Genomic DNA, 16,211 nt, shown 5'->3' on the forward strand with positions numbered 1-16,211 from the left:
TCCCGCTTGAGTCTGGGTCCCTAGAGACTCACCTGGATCTGGAGCTCAGAGTCTGAGGCTCCCTCCGGATTGAAACAGACAGCCGAGCCCTCAGCCACCAGCCCGTGCCACGCGCACTCCGTACCTTAGTATTTTACTTCAGCACTGCGCCTCCTCTGATTCTCAGTTCCTCCTAGTTGTAGAACTTCCACTCAGCCAGCCTTCCTGTGGTTCTGGATGATGTCCGTTCCGTCTTTTAGTTGTATTTTTGAAGTGGTTGTTCGAGGCAGCAAACTCCGGCATTAACCTATGCCGCCATCTACCAGAGTTTGTTTTCTAGGTCTTCTGTGAGGTGTCGGTGTTAATCATCTTGATCAAATCTGTTTGTTAAATTTAAATAAATTATGCTCCCTTTTGTAAGTATAAGGCCAAATTCTGGGCATGCCTTTTTAAAGACTTTAAATCTAATCTATAATAATAAAAGCGTAATATGCTAATTAGACCGGATGTTCTTCCAGACTAAGCTGGGCTGCGAGGGAAGCCCGGGTCCCAGGTCCCGGGTGCCAGAGGAAAGCTGGTGCCGGCAGCCTGGGAAAGGAAGGCCTACTCTTGCATGAAATTTATGCATCGGGCCTCTAATATCTTTAGAATTCTGATGGATTAAACAAATAATAGTTTTGTAGCACAATGATAGCAAGGTCATGTGGGATCTGGGATTTCTGTGGCCTTCCTGTGAGGATAGTGGTTTTCCTTCATTACATAACCTTGGATTTTGACCTTGGATTTTTATATTTTATTTATTTTTTACCAAGGAGGCACTCCTACATGAATTGAATGCAATGCAACTTCATCTTGCTTCCTGCCAATTTCCCCCCCACCTCCCACCCCCTGAGTATATTTCTGAAATTATCATACACTGTGGTTCTGCCTTTTTGGGAAGGGTTAGGTGGCGTCTGACACCATTTCCCTGGATAACATAACAAGATGCCAGCGATACCCAGTCTCAGACCTGTTCAGAGAACATTTACTGCAGGGCCTCTGCTCATTTTCCCTGGAAGTCTTACTTGGGTGTCTGGCATTTTGAAATAAGAGGAAGTAATTACCTTGTTATGCTGCTCTATCCTGGCAGGTAGGATGGACCTGAGCAAAAGCTTGATTCTGCTTAAAATTCAAATTACCTCTGGGGTCGGCCCTGCGGGGTTACAGAGGCCCAGGATCCCTCTTCCATGCAAAGCTAATTTGAGTGCACAATCTGCATCTCCCCTGTCTGATTTCTAGAGAAGGGGCCTAGCTATGTTGATGACCTGTTTGTTTTTTCCTTGCATTCTGTAAGAGAAAAATAAAAAGAATGTGTTTTTTTTAAAAATATATTTCTTTATTGATTTCAAAGAGGAAGGGAGAAGGGGAGAGATAGAAACATCAATGATGAGAGAAAATCATTAATTGGCTGCCTCCTGCACATCCCACACTGGAGATGGAGCCTGAAACCCAGGCATGTGCCCTTGGCCGGAATCGAACCTGGGACCCTTCAGTCCACAGGCCGATGCTCTATCCACTGAGCCAAGCCGGCTAGGGCGATGTATTCTGTTTTAATACGTTATTAAGGAAGCACACTTCATTTACTAGAAAACATTGTCAATCTAGCAATTGGTTTACACTGGTTGGTGTTCAACTTTGAGAGTTGCTTTGCAGTCCCAGCTGAAAGGTCTAGCTATGTAAATACAGAGCTTTTAAAGTTACATAACATGGAATGTAGATACTATTTTTCTTTTTAGCTAGTGCTCTGCTTTCTGGTATATATTCTATTTTAATTCAAGTTACCATTAGCTTATCACAGAAAGTTGAGTTACTGAAAAGACCCATAGATTGTGATTTTTTAAAAAAATCTTATAGTGAAAATGTTAATAATAGAGACAAGAAGGAAGACAAGGAGAAAGTTTGATGTAGTTTGGATGTCAGGAGCAAGACGAGCATATGGTATATCTATAGAGAAGTGTGAACAATATAGAACTGTAGAGGCTAAATTTGTATTTGGTTTTCACCCTAACAAATAGGTCATAAGTGGCAATCTGACTTTTCCCACCAAAGTACAAGTTGATGTAGAAGAAGATAGAGATAGCAAAGCCTTCCCTCAATATGTGACCTGGTGGGCCACATGTTGGTTTTCTAAACTCTATGAACACATTCATTAGTATATTTAAAAGGAAGGAGTGGAGAATTTTGAGTATTTAAAATCAACTTGAAAAGTCTATATGTGAAAATAGAAATTTTTCCCAGGAATAAACAAAACTAACTCTCCCATAAGCTGATCCCTTAACAAAAGTACTAATGCCTTTGTCGATTTTAAACTTGGCAAAACACATCCTGCCATCATTTTAAAATAATGAATTTAAAGGGCTCATAAATAGAGACATAAAAGCATTTTGACATTTAATACAAAAACAGAATTTTGATGAACTTGGTAAAAAATGGATCATAGACATATGGATCACATATTTCTTATAGTGTGCCCGAGTTTCAAGAGTGAGGCGGTGGAAACCTGACAAAATATTTCTGGGGAATTTTCTTTATAGACTATATTTAAAAAGAGGCGAGGATGAACTCCAGACTGCCGTGATTGCTCATCGCGTGGAATTTGATGACTTTTCATTTGCATGTAAGAAATTCTTGTGAAATAGCTCAATCTGTCTATGTGTGATGGGAGTGACTTGTTAGAGACAGTATATAACAATTCTTTGGGTCACATAGTCGATCAACAACCAGAGCTTGCTGAATGCCGGGCTCTGAAGTAGACCCTGGGATGACCTCAAAGATGGCGAACCTGAGCTGTGGACTCCACCCTCAGTAGACAGTGGTAGGAAGGGGCTCACAAATTTCTGGGTAATCCAAGGACTTTGGGACACACAAGAGAGAGTATTTACTGTATACCAGTCACTGTGCTGACCATTTAAAAATTCATGATCATGTTTGTTAGATCTCCATAAAAATAAGGATGTTATTTCCCTTTAATGGATGGGGAACTGATGTTACATCGAAATGTGTAGAGTAAGTGATTTGTTAAGTGGCAATGGTATCCTGCTAGGTGGTGGCTCCCAATGACCCATGCCTTTTGTATTCTCCCCCGTGTGTAGTTACTGCCCCTTGAACCTGGGCTGGCCCTGAGATTCACCTGAACCAGTAGATCATGGCACAAATGGCATCCCAGTCCAGACCTAAGCCTAAGCAGGCCTGGCAGCTTCTATTTTTGTACACTGGAAAGTCCTCAGTCAACCAGTAAAACTGGGTCTAGTTGATCAACTGAAGAGACCCTGAGTGTGCTGAGACCATGCAGAGAGACACATGGAGAGGGAGAGAAGGTGTGCAACTAGCTGACCCTCCCAGCCCCACCCCCTCCCCTCAGCCAGCCAGCTGAATGCATCCCCAGGAGGGACAGCCAGTAGGCTCACCAGAAGAACAGCTCAGCTGAGCCCAGCCCAGGTTATGGAATTGTGAGCAAATACAGTGCCTGTTGGTTTCAGCCATGGAGTTTTGAATGGTTAGTTACTCAGTAAAAGAAGACCAAAGCCATGGGTAGGTCAGTCAGACTTGAACGTGTATTTATCTCTCTGTGTTAGCTCACGAGTTGGTGGGGAAAGGAATCCAGTGGTATTTGAACACCTGTCAAAATGGTCTGCATCTGACATGAGTGAATTGTGAAAAAAGGAAAAGGTTAGAAGACTTTGTATCTTTGTATGTTAGAGAAAGAGAGAAACACACCAGTGGTCTAAGACCCATTCCTAGGGCCTTCTGGCTGCATGTACCTTGTAGAGCATGTGTCAGAGAGAACATGAGCCTATGGCCAGAAATTCCCATTCCTCATACTCTTCCTGGGCAGCTGCCCTGTGAAGGTTTGTATTGACTTTACTTAGAATTATCAAACTGATAACTCATGCTAATGAATTCCCCCTTTTCACATGGGACTTTATAAAGTGAACATGGGCAGGAGCCTTTAAAGGTACACAAGTGTAACACACAGATATCCACACGGGGGATGTCAGGGACGGGAACATAAAACACATGTCGATCAAAGGCGTGGAACCAGGGCAGCGCACAGTGGTCAGAGGGAGTCGGGGGTCCCTGGCTGGCCACCCATGGGAGCACTTAAAAAAACCATCTCCTGGCAAGCCCACGTTTGAAGTGATGTCATCTCTTTCATTCTCAGCTCAGTTGCGCCTCTGAAGCTCATTCTTTTCCATTCTGATGAGGAGCAAAAATGTTTCCTCAAAGGTTAATGCTTGAGTCGGGGCTGAAAGGGAGAGGGAAGTGATGGGCCCGTGTGAGCACACACACGCACACACAGCCACACACAGGTAGAGACAGAGAGAATCAAAAACGGCTTAAAGTTCTTAAAAGTGTAACATAAGGGAATACAGAGATGGAAACATCGATCTGTATGCAGCCAGGCACCAAAACCACAGCCTGGGCATGTGCCCTGATCAGGAATCGAACCAGCGACCTTTCAGTGCACAGGACGATGCTCAAACTACTCAGCCAAACAGGCCAGGGTTATTTAAATGTTTGAACGAAGATCTGGGAAATGATCCTGTGAAAACAGATCCCTCCTGTCCTTTGAACATTTTCTCAGAATCTAGCGGTCCTAGATGGGGTGAGGAAAGAGGTGGAGGAATATCCCCTGTCGCCTGCTTGTCTGTTGAGTCCTTAGCTCCCCCAGCAGTTCTGGTGGCCAGTGCCCAAGAGGCTGGCTGAGGGAACAAGACATGGGTGGCCTGTTCCATTGGGCACCAGGATCGCTGGCATCGGGATTAGCTGAGGGTGTATCAAGGGTTAATGTGCCCCAGAGAAGCCGTTCTCACTGCTGGCTGCTTGAGCCCTTTGGGAAAGTGTACAATTCCGTTTTTGAGTGATTTCATTGAGCAATTAGACTTGTTTCCGTGGACAAAGCCCTTTTTAGACTGAGGCCTTTTACGTGAATGCTTCTTCTGAGAAAAGCTGAAAGTTTCAGAAAATTGCGGGGCCACTGGTGGTTTGAAAAGTGACCTCTTAGCCATGTCTTTGAGCTACGGAGGGGAAGAGTGAGTGTTTCTCTAAGCACCACGTTATTTATTTGTGGAGCGAAGCTCATGGAGTCATATTAAATATGGATGCCATGCTGGGGGCAAGTGTACGTCCAGGTGTGCTGCTAGTATTAATTAAAAAACCCAGAATTTTCCTCTTCGGCAAACATTACAAATACTTGTTTATGAATCTCGGCGTTGGAGCTGAGATTAGAACTGATTCCCTTTTTTTCTCTGATGATAGTGGAGCACATGGAATTAGCAGTAGAGGAAGAGAATATAAATTTTAGAAAATGGCAGGGAGAGTTGATGTGATATTTAAGAACTTGAAAGAGATTTTTCCTGACCTAAAGCTCCTGGGATCAACTTTTCTGGTGCTTTCCACGTTTGCAGATAATAGCATTGCAGTTTGCTGTTATTAGTAGAGAAATAGAATGCATTGTGCCTTTATTTTTCTCTTCCTAATTCCTTGGGATATAACAGGGGTCCTTTCAAAGTCATGAAAGAGCAAAAAGAATACCACTCCTGCTTTAATGATAAGCCCTCTTGAGGTTTATCATGATCATGAATAACAGTGCTTATAGCGTATATGGTTTTATATGGTTACTCCCATCCATCAAATAAAGAAAGGCAGAAAAAAAACAATAACAAGATCACCTTTTTTGAGTCTCTTGTGCAAATATATCCTCTCAGGTTAAATCTTACCACCACCACCACCACCACCACCACCCCTCCCCCCTTGGGAGAAGCCAATTCCTCTTTATATTCGGGGTTTCCCCCCAAAATGTATATACACTTTAACCCGATGCACGAAATTCATGCAAGAGTAGGCCTTCCTTCCTCCGGCTGCCCGTACCAGCTTCCCTCTGGCACCGGGGACCTGGGCTTCCCTCCGGCCACGGGGAGGCACCCGGGACCCAGACTTCCTTCCCTAGCAGTCCCGGCTTCGTCCAGAAGGACATCTGGTCTAATTAGCATATTACGCTTTTATTATTATAGTCACACTGTTCTTTGAGTAGACAGGGCAGATATTTTAGTCCGATCTTAGAAATAGTTACTAGACACAGTATCCTTGAGGAATGCTGAAGGGCCACAGAGTGAGGAAGCTTGAAAAAAAAAAGGATGGAGTTAATGCTCGAGCCCAGGTCTCCTGATGGGAAAGCCACAATCCACTGATCAGGTGTTACAATAATGGCACATGAAAGAACAACAACACCCTAAATATTGATTATGACCTTCTGTATATTTTCCTTTGGTATGATCACAATAAAATATAAATATGAAACATGTGTACATCTAGAAATACTGTTCCACCTTGTGATTACTATAATTACTATAGGATCACCAGTCATATAGAATTGAACATGTAGTAGGTACTTAGTTAATATAATAGTATTATATGTTAAAGACAGATACCATATGAGTTCACTTACATGTCTAATCTTTGGATACATACTGAGTATATGATTCTCAATGTGGACATGCCTATAGACTCACAGTTTTCTTAGTGGAGATCTGTGTAATTTCTCCTTTTTCAGGGCTCATTTTTTAGCAGTGTGCAACCCTTATGATTTATAATTCTCCTTGGGATTTTATTCATAGCTTTGAACTCTTAATATATATATATACATACATATATCCCAAAACATGTGTAGACACTTTGAATAATTACAAAGGCAGAATACATTTCATTTTCAAAATGTAATAGAATCCATAGTTATCAGCGGTTAAAGTGTATATACACTTTTTGGGGGACACCCTGAATATAAAGAGGAGTTGGCTTCTCCCTGGGTGAGGGGGGGTAAGATTTAACCTGAGAGGATATATTTGCACAGGAGAATCAAAAAGGGTGATCTTTTTTTTTTCTGCCTTTCTTTATTTGATGGATGTGAGTAAGAACCAGCAAGAATGGATATAATGCCAACCATCATGGTTCTGATCAAGCACTAATTTGAAACTTTTCATTTGGGGAGGTCTCAGACTATGCACTCTTTACAAAGACGCATTTCCATAGTGTATAAGTGCCTGGTTTATTGGAGTTCCTGTATATCGTGGCGAAACACAGATGCCTCCAAGCCTGGGAGATGTCACAATGTGCAAAGGGGTCTCCTACAGGTGGCGGGCATGGGCAAGTCGCCATTCCTTGGTGGTTCAGATTGGCCAGTGGCAGTGACCAAAGATTAGACTGGACCACTCACGTCCAACTTGTCCATTTGGAAATAGGCTTATGATCGCTGCATCGCCCCTGCTGTTTCTTTGCAAGCCCTTGCCCGGTGTTTGATCACATGCACAGCCTTTCCCTGCTTATGCTATGCAGGTTGATAAAACAGTTGCCAAGCTGGAATCCCTAAAGAAATTATTAATTATCTGGTTAATGCGCATCAGGCTGTGGGCGTGGGAGATTAATCGCCAGCCGTGGGCTGAGTTGCTGAAGTGGGTTTTGGTTTTGTGTCTCCTGTCACTCGGTAATGGCTTTTCCTGCCTTCACCATCCGGCGAACAGGTGCAGAGATGCTGTATGTTCACTTTCCCAGAGTCAGGAACAGCCGGTGGCCAGGCGATGCCTCCTTCGCGGTCCTGCTGCATGAGCAGTTTGCAACATGGACTCTCCCCTACTCAGAAAATTCCTGCTCCTGGAGACTGTCCAACGTGACAGGTCCTTCCCCAACTTTCCCAGCATCCCACACACATGCACGTGTGCATGCACGTATGCACATGTCCCCCTGACATACACACATGGACACACACACATGCAGACGGTCCTAAATGCACATGAAACATTCAGATTTCCGGATTCCGCGAATGAGTTCATGCCAGCACTTCATCTCATTTCTTTCTTTAGAAATATACTTCTTACCTCTAAGTGTAAAAAATATAAGAACGACAAAAAGGAAAAAGCTGTATGGAGCTACTTCTTTGAGAGGCAAAGAGAAGTTTGACTCTAGGCATTGGGTAGTGATGGTATAAGACAGATATTGCAAGAATTCTCTGGATTTGTTTTCTTTACTTTCTCCCTTCTAGGGCCTGGGTTCCAAGTCCAAGAAAGTTACCTTCATTCAGGTCGATCAGGCATGTGATACAGGATCTCTTCCTTGTGATAAATAAGCCTATTTTCAGAATGTGAACCTTTGTCCTGGGATGTTAATGCGTCTTGGGGATGTGAGATTACTGGGTTGGCTCATGTTGCCGGTGAGGGAAAGCAGAAAACATCCTCAAAACGCATTACAGGAGAGCTTTGCTGTTCAATAGGGCGGTCCTTCCCCATCCTCTGTGCAGCGGGAGAGCCAAGCAGAACCCGGAGGTGGGAGGTTTCTGTGGTTTCAATGAGTCCTGTGAACTCTAGTCTCTCTCTTCACCTTGGACCGGAGGCCGAGACGTCTCAGGAGGAAGCCCTGCTGCTGCATGATGACGTTGGGATATGAAACTGTCCGTAGCTCTGGTGATGTCAGCGGAGTCTATTTACCTAGAATTGGACCATTTTTCTCTTTCAGTTTGAATGACTGAAATTGAATGAGGGCCATATACATTGGGAAGGTAGGGAGAAGAAGCCAGTAAAAAGTCGGAAGCCTCAGTTTAATCGGGCAAGACAGCCAAGAGTCAGTGAGTGAGTGAGGAATTGGGGCTCCCTGCATGAATATTCTAGAAGCTTCTTTCACTTGGCAAAGTGACACCCTCAGTGCACTTCTCACTTCTGCTATTTCTCTCCGTCGTCATTACCCGAGATTTGGGAGAACGGGATATGCTTACATGTCCCGGAATTCTCTCTAGTGTCCACTTTGCAATTTAAAAATACAGATAGAGTAAATGTATTATGATTACCTGTGAGCCCTTAGTGTAACCAAAGGAGCTCAAGCGGCTGTCGTTTAAAATGTTATTATATACTCTACCCTTGGTCCACTCCTTAAGGTGCCAAGGTCCTTATGATTTAGAACCAAAAGATAAAACACGAGGTTAATTCTTCCTATAAAGGTTTGAGATAATATGGTGCCTATATTAGGATAAAATTTACCCACTAGGTCAAAATTCTTTCCACTTAAACCAGATTGAATTGGTTTTGACTATACACTGCAAATCATACACACACATGCACATACACACACACACACACACACACACCTATGCACACACACACCCTTGCAACCATACTGCAGATATAATTTTTCTCAATTTTCTAATTGCTCTGGGAGTCAGTTAGAAAGTCATTACTACTTTAATCTGGGAGCTTCCCAATGTTCATACTTAGAGCACAAGTTTGAGAGGAAGATGTCTTCCCCTAGTATTCTGGAGAAACTGTAAGCATGTTCTATGAAATTTGAATAGTTAGAATTTTTTTATTTGTCTCTAAGAATTCCAGATTTGAGGGTTGTCAGTCTGAAAGCATTGGCACATTGTTAGAATAACTTCATTCATCTTCTCTGACTTCCCCTCTGTAGCTCCTGACCATTGAGGTCATTATTAAGGGCAAACAAATGCTTATTCATGGGGTGTTGTATGCCTTATTATTTACATCTTTTATAAGGAGCTTGTAAGCTCCTGATTCTCCAAGGTTAAAAAAAATGAATTGGGATTTCTTAAGCAGCTTTATGATATCATATAGACAGGACAAAAATTGTTGAATTTTCCAAAGCAAAGAGAAAACACCCATCTGGTGTAGGGGAATAAGTGATTCTGATAGCTAAGCTTCAGGCATAAGACATAGCTCAGTTGATGAAGCAGTGAGCTATGGCTGTTCATTCAGAGACTTGGCAGGTAACCCAGCTACCTTCTGGGCCACTGTAGCTCCCAGCACCTGCCAGACCCACCTTCTGGATGGGCTGATTGGCTTCTGCTACCTGTGCCACCCACATTTGTTTGGGCTTCAGCCAGGCTTTCCCTGCCTTCCTCCGTGAGCACATCAGTGTTAGCATCATCAGAGTGTCTCTAACAGCTCCTGTATTGCCAATGCAGATGGAAGCAAAGAACGCTGACGGGGACCTCTTGCCCAGCCCCTGAAACTCCTGTCATGGTGATGACTCCCTTCAGGTGTTCACACGTTCTTCTGTTCCAGTGGAAACTCGGAAATAATCCAGATTTCCAAGTGCATATTTCCAAGTGCAGAGCATAAGCTAAGCATCTCATTTTCCCTTCTTCCATGTCCTTTGAGCCTACTTCTAGGCAGTTGTTTTCAAGGGTAAACTTAGTGGCTAGCGGAGTAGAAATAATAGCATGAACCCATTTCTTGAACATCACTGTTCAAAGATCTTGAAGAACTTAAAGACTGAGAACGCTGTCTATAAAATTCAGCACTAATCGAAATATATATATAAATTCCAAATGTCCCAGCAAATCCTATTCATGAAAATGGTTAAGTACAATAGGCAAACAAAACTTAGGTTATAACCTAGGTATCTTTGGTTTTTAGCCCTTGACACTTTCTTGTCATTCTCCATAAAGATTCTTAACCATTCATCTTCTAGAGTCCCAGGTGGTTTCTGCAAAGGGAATGAACAACATATGTTCAGGTGACCAATCTGCTGTGTCCTCCTACTTCCTCCGAGACCATAGAGGTGCTTTCTAGTTCTTTCTGTGGCCCTGGGTCCTGGTGGAAAGAGGTACGTGCTCTTCCAGTTGAGTTAATGGAATTGTATTGAGTTGAAGAAGCTGGTAGGGCTGGGGTGATCTAGCTAAGATTCCCTTTCCACCTTGAGTAGCAGTAGGAGAAGATGCATCCAGTACTTCATAGACATGTTTTCCATAAAAGTAACAGTGCATTTACTTCTAAGTTAAGTAGGCTTTGGTAGAGTAACCTATCAACCTAAGCTCCAGTAATGACTTGGTTTCTATAGAAAAAATCATTCTAAATTCTAACACTTTTAGAGTATACATGTTGTGACAACTTCTTGGTCAGGTGGGGTGGCCAGGTACCAACTGCCTATAGCGCACTCCGCTTAATTAGTAAGAGTATATGGACTGAGTTCCCTTTTCCTCTGACAAATCTTAATGATTCTTCGAGTCGCTGAAAATGAACAGTCTCACTCTCATAATTTGAGTCAGGAAATTAATGCCTCGCACTGAGTCACTGAAATTTAAGTCCTGATGCTCGGTTCGACTAACAGATTGCTCCGATTTTTTTTTGTGTGTGTGTGTGCGTCCACACTTCTCATGTTCCAGGTTCTTTGCTAAGGGCATAGCTTTATCATCTCATTTCACCCTCACATTTTGTAAAGAGGGGGTTTTATATTTATTGTGCCAAGGTCTGCTTTTGCCTAGAATGCATATTCATTGGGCAGATGGGGAAGGCCAAATGTGTGTGCCAAGAAATGAATGAGGCCCTGCCCAAGATTGGACCACTAGTAAGTGACAAGATAGGACTGGACTTAGACCCAGCTCTCTGTCCCCATCTGCCACACTGCCCATGTGGGTACAGCAATCCTGAGATAGGGACGGACTGCTCCATACACAGAGAGGTGACATCTCACTTCTTTCAAAGACTGGGTTCTTCAGAAGTTGTACCCCTCACAAAAAGGAAATGATTACCAATTTTCCTAAAATTGAACTGAGGCTATTGAACCCTGGGATGACAGAGGAACATCATCCTATATTTTGGGTGAACAAGGTAATTTCACATATTTGAGCCACTTAATGATTCTTCTTCTAAACCTTTCTCCCCTTTGCTTTCTTTGCTAAACATACTCCCAGAAGCTTGATTATAAATCACTAGAAGCCTGGTGCATGAAATTCGTGCATGGGGACCACGGAGGTCCCTGAGCCTGGCCTGCACCCTCTCACAATCCAGGACCCCTTGGGGGATGTCTGACTGCTGGTTTAGGCCTGGCAGTAGGACATCCCTCTTGCAATCCGGGACCGCTGGCCCCTAACCACTTGCCTGCCTGCCTCATCACCCTTAACCGCCTCTGCCTGCCTGCCTGATTGCCCCTAACCACTCACCTGCCTGCCTGATCACCCCGAACTGCTTGCCTGACTGCCTGATTGCCCCTAACCACCTCTGCTTCGGCCCCTGCTGCTGCCGCCATGGCTTCGTCTAGAAGGATGTCCGGAATGACTTTTGGAAGGTCGTTTGGCTGTCCAGTCTAATTAGCATATTACACTTTTATTATTATAGATAATCATGTGTTCTGCAGGGAAAGCCGAGGTGAATGGGTTAAAGTCTTTTTGAAATAGCTTTGTTGCACTGGCCGGGTAGCTCAATTGGTGAGAGTGTTGTCCTGATGCACCAAGGTCACAAGTTTGATCTCCGGTCAGGGCACATAAAAGAGTCAACCAATGAATGCATCAATAAGTGGAAGAACAAATCTCTCTCTCTCTCTTTCTTTCTCTCTCTCTCTCTCTCTCTCTCTCTATCCTCTCTCTCTCCCTTTCTCTACTATGTCTCTCTCCCTCTTTCCCTCTCTCCCTTCGTCTCTCTCTAAGATCGATTAAAAAAAAAGAAACGGCCTTTGTCATTTTTAAAATATGTGCACTCCTAACATTTTAACATCTTAACAGAGCCACAAACTCAGTGCCAGTGCTAGTTTAAAAAAATCCTTCATCTATTTCATCCCGATTTCTCAGGGTGGCCCAGAACTCCCCAATGTACATACCTCACAAGGCGATCCTCGGGCGCACTGATTTTTGAGAACTATTGACTCAACCGAAAGGTGATCAGGCAAGAACGGTCTCCCTCCAAGAGTAACGTAGTGGATTGCCTCCCAAGTCCTTTCTTTGTAGGGAAATTCCAGGGGGGCTTCTCACTTCCCTCCGCCATTCATTTCTTCCCAGCGTTCCTTCTTCAAACTTCTGTGTGAGGACTGATCAATGAACTTACACTTGAAAGACAAACTTAAACTCTTCTCATCTCTTTTCATCTCCTCCACAGCAAATGCCCTTTCATCTTCTCAGACGTTCCACAACGTGGAAAAAAAAGAAAAGAAAAAGATGGCTCTGCAACAGATGCAATCCTTTCTAGGTCTCTAGGTAACATTTTAACCTGTGCAATGTTCACTGCACAGCATCTTAAGTAATATTCCAGGAAATACGCTGCAGCTTGTTAAGAAGGATAGGACCCCAGAGATGTCTCTAAATATGCCTGTAAAGTGAGAGGTACCAAGAGAAAGATAATATGGCTGATTATAGTTATTTACCTTACATTTTCATTCGCTTTTAACTGGGTGTAATTTAGGGGCAGGAAATCTCTTATTGGAAGTGTGTTTGCATTAAGCAGCTCTAAGCAACCATGAAAGTGCAGAAACTGAAAAATTGACAGGCTGGGCACCTAGAATCCCAAAGTAGCATTTTTGTAATAGGCATCCAAACAAATCGAATAAACATGTTTTGCTCCAGCGATTTAAAGAATACGGTCTTTGGAGTCATTTGTCTTTTTTTAACTATCATTTCTAACCTTTTCATTGCCTATCTCTCGTTTGCAGCTCCCCCCTAACAATCTGTGGCAATTTCCCAGCCAGCTGCTGGTGGGCTGGTGTTGACGGCTTTGTTTCCATTACCCTGAGCTATCAAATAGGCCTACAAAGGGCATTACCTCGGGCTGTCGTTTCCCAGGGTTGCACTAACAATGGGTTTGTTTTTCATTTTTGTTGTCTCAAGATGCCTCATTGTATGGAAAGTAGGCTTAGGAAATTGCAGTGGCCCTGAGTTATGACACTCAGGCCAAGTATCAGTAGATGCTTCCACTAGGCGCCTCTTTCTTCCCAAGGAATAGCAACCAACCGAAGCATCCGTGTGTCGAAGTTTTAGCTTGATTTTTCAGGTATGCAAGAGGTTTGCATGGACTTTGTTTGGAAGGGAAGGTATGCTCATTTCCTTAACCTTGGCATGATGTTAAAAAAATCCTTTGTGTACTGTGATCCTTGGGAGAAAACGAGGGATAAACAGTCAGTGCTTGGACTTGGTAGAAGAATGAGTTACAAGGAGAAGGGTCATCTTACACGAGGTGATCTTCGTTGAATTTCTAGAAAAAAGCAAGGAAGCTCGTTGTTCATGGTCTTTATAGTTATGGTCTGGTTTCCACTTGGACACACTGGCAAACACTAATTTTTCTGTGTCATGGAGGGGATGCTGCACTTAGCAAATTATTACATAGAAAGAAGAAAAGGGGGAAGAAGAAAAAGTGGCATGAGAAAGGAACTCTTTTTTAAAGTATTTTTTTTATTGATTTCACAAAGGAAGGCAGAGGGAGAGAGAGAGATATCAATGATGAGAAAGAATCATTATTCGGCTGCCTCCTGCACACCCCCTACTAGGGATGGAGCCTGCAACAGGGTATGTACCCTGACCAGAATCGAACCATGACCTCCAGGTTTATAGGTTGCTGCTGAACCACTGAGCCACGCCGGGGCAGGAGAAAGAAACGCTTTTAATTCCTCCTTTCCTTTTCATTAACTCCCTCCTTCCCCATTCCCCCACCAAATTATATTAATTCAAGCCTTCCTGGCTACAGTGAGTGTGTGTGCTTTTGCAAACATGCCCTTGATTGGTAGGAAAAGTGGACAAGCGTGTTGCCAGGGTTGTGAATAAGACTGTCTCATTTGAGGAGTCCCTCTCGTTCACTTGGAACTCGCTCAGGTAGAACATTTGTATCCTTCAGGGGACAATTTTATCTCCCAATTAGGGCTGAGGGAGAGGTTCTCAGAGAGACTGAGTCTGTTCAAACTGACTTCCCTGCTTTCTCATCATCCTGAGGAGATGACAAAGACTTTTACCCCTAATTGGCCACCTGGTTTTTGATTCCTATGCGTGTCGTCATGTGCCTTCTATCCGAAAACTCCCAGATAGCAGTAGGTCTTAATTAATAGGCTTTATGGTCTTGCTCTTGGATAGATATCAGTCATATTTTTTTAAAAAGGGAAACAAGCAAAAATATTTTCCAAGTAATTTCCTTCACACTTGAAAAATATGAGTCTTCTTTCCTGTTAACAGAAAATTTTAAATATTCCACTTACAATAAAAAATAGGGCTGTCTTCTCAAGAAAAAGTGATGTTTTGTTTTTTTAAAAAAAGCATTTTTTAAATGAATTCAGAGAGGAAAGAAGAGAGAGAGAGATAGAAATATCAATGATGAGAGAGAATCATTGATCAGCTGCCTCCTGCATGCCCCCTACTGGGATCAAGCCCCCCAACCCAGGCATGTGCCCTTGACCAGGAATCAAACCTAGAGCTCCTGGTTTATAGTCGATGCTCAACCACTGAGCCACACCAGCTGGGCAAAAGTGATATTTTTTTGTTTTTTTGTTTTAATAAACCAAAACCAGTATGAACATCTATGAAAAGAAGGTAAAAAGACAAAAATTTATTTCTGGTGTGATACAGGCATGGATACGCACCCAATTTTTACGATATGTCTGATTAATGGAAAGAAATAAGTGTAGGGATTTAGGCTGTAAATATATAAATCAGAGTTGTAGCCCGGCTTTGCAAAGAAATATACTTGAGCAAGTTTTCTTTTATTAATTAAGGGAGAATTTTTCTTTGGGTCAGGATAAAATGGACTAAAAATAAACAGCTGTATACTACTTCATTAAGCGGCTGCTTGGAGTGGTTTTCCCATTGATTGGTCTCCGGGCTAATGCCGCTTCATTCCTCATTTCACTACTAATTAACATCAGCGCTGCTCTGACCACTTGACCGTGTTCTTTGGGAACATGTGCTGGTTGGCAAGTAACTGCTCGCTCCCTCTTCTCCCCCTCCCCCCACTGCCTCCTTCCCCAGCCCCGCATCTTTTCTTCCTCCTAAAAATAAGATGTTAAGCTAGGAGGGAAGACAGCAAACTTAATAGTGAGATTATGTGCAAGCAAGAGAAACGAGCAGAGACTCGGCCCAAGCACCTGATAGAGGGGCTGTGGATATAGAAATGGGTCGCTGAAGCCGCCCCCCCTAGGAACTGGCTGGCTGGCTTGGCTCATTTTACATTTGTCGCTTGATTCAGGCTTTTTTGCAAATATTTGCAGGACAAATGACCTGACTCAGGGAGTTAGGCGCGCAGGCCTTTAAGAGAGAAATTGACCACTGGCTTCAAGGCATCTATTTTTAAGACTCTGTACCCTGTGGTTCCTGAGTCTGTGAAATGAAACTCACCGCTGGGTCAGAGCTTCCTGATCGGCCCCATCGTCACAGCGGTTGGGGGGTGATCAGAGTCAAGCAGAGCATCGCTTATCGTGGGAGCGGAATACTCACTGGGCAACTCAGG

At 43.3% G+C, this 16,211-nt stretch overlaps 1 protein-coding gene across 5 annotated transcripts in view; it reads left to right on the forward strand.

Annotated features, from left to right (window-relative positions):
• The window catches only part of ESRRG (estrogen related receptor gamma), a 432,435-nt gene that overhangs the window by 118,061 nt on the left and 298,163 nt on the right, over positions 1 to 16,211 (forward strand). Inside the window, exon 1 of one of the 5 annotated variants that reach the window (XM_070401093.1) lies at positions 2,556 to 2,635. The exons of the other annotated variants lie outside the window; for them this stretch is intronic. Within the exon in view, the coding sequence (XP_070257194.1) occupies positions 2,634 to 2,635 (2 nt within the window). The 5' untranslated portion in view covers positions 2,556 to 2,633. Of the gene's footprint in view, positions 1 to 2,555; positions 2,636 to 16,211 lie in introns of those variants that run through there. 5 annotated transcript variants of the gene reach the window in all.

This window comes from Myotis yumanensis, unplaced genomic scaffold (genome assembly GCF_028538775.1).
Source record: "Myotis yumanensis isolate MYYU_CA2020_CCGP unplaced genomic scaffold, mMyoYum1.0.hap1 SCAF_22, whole genome shotgun sequence".
In the NCBI taxonomy this organism is placed as follows: domain Eukaryota; kingdom Metazoa; phylum Chordata; class Mammalia; order Chiroptera; family Vespertilionidae; genus Myotis; species Myotis yumanensis.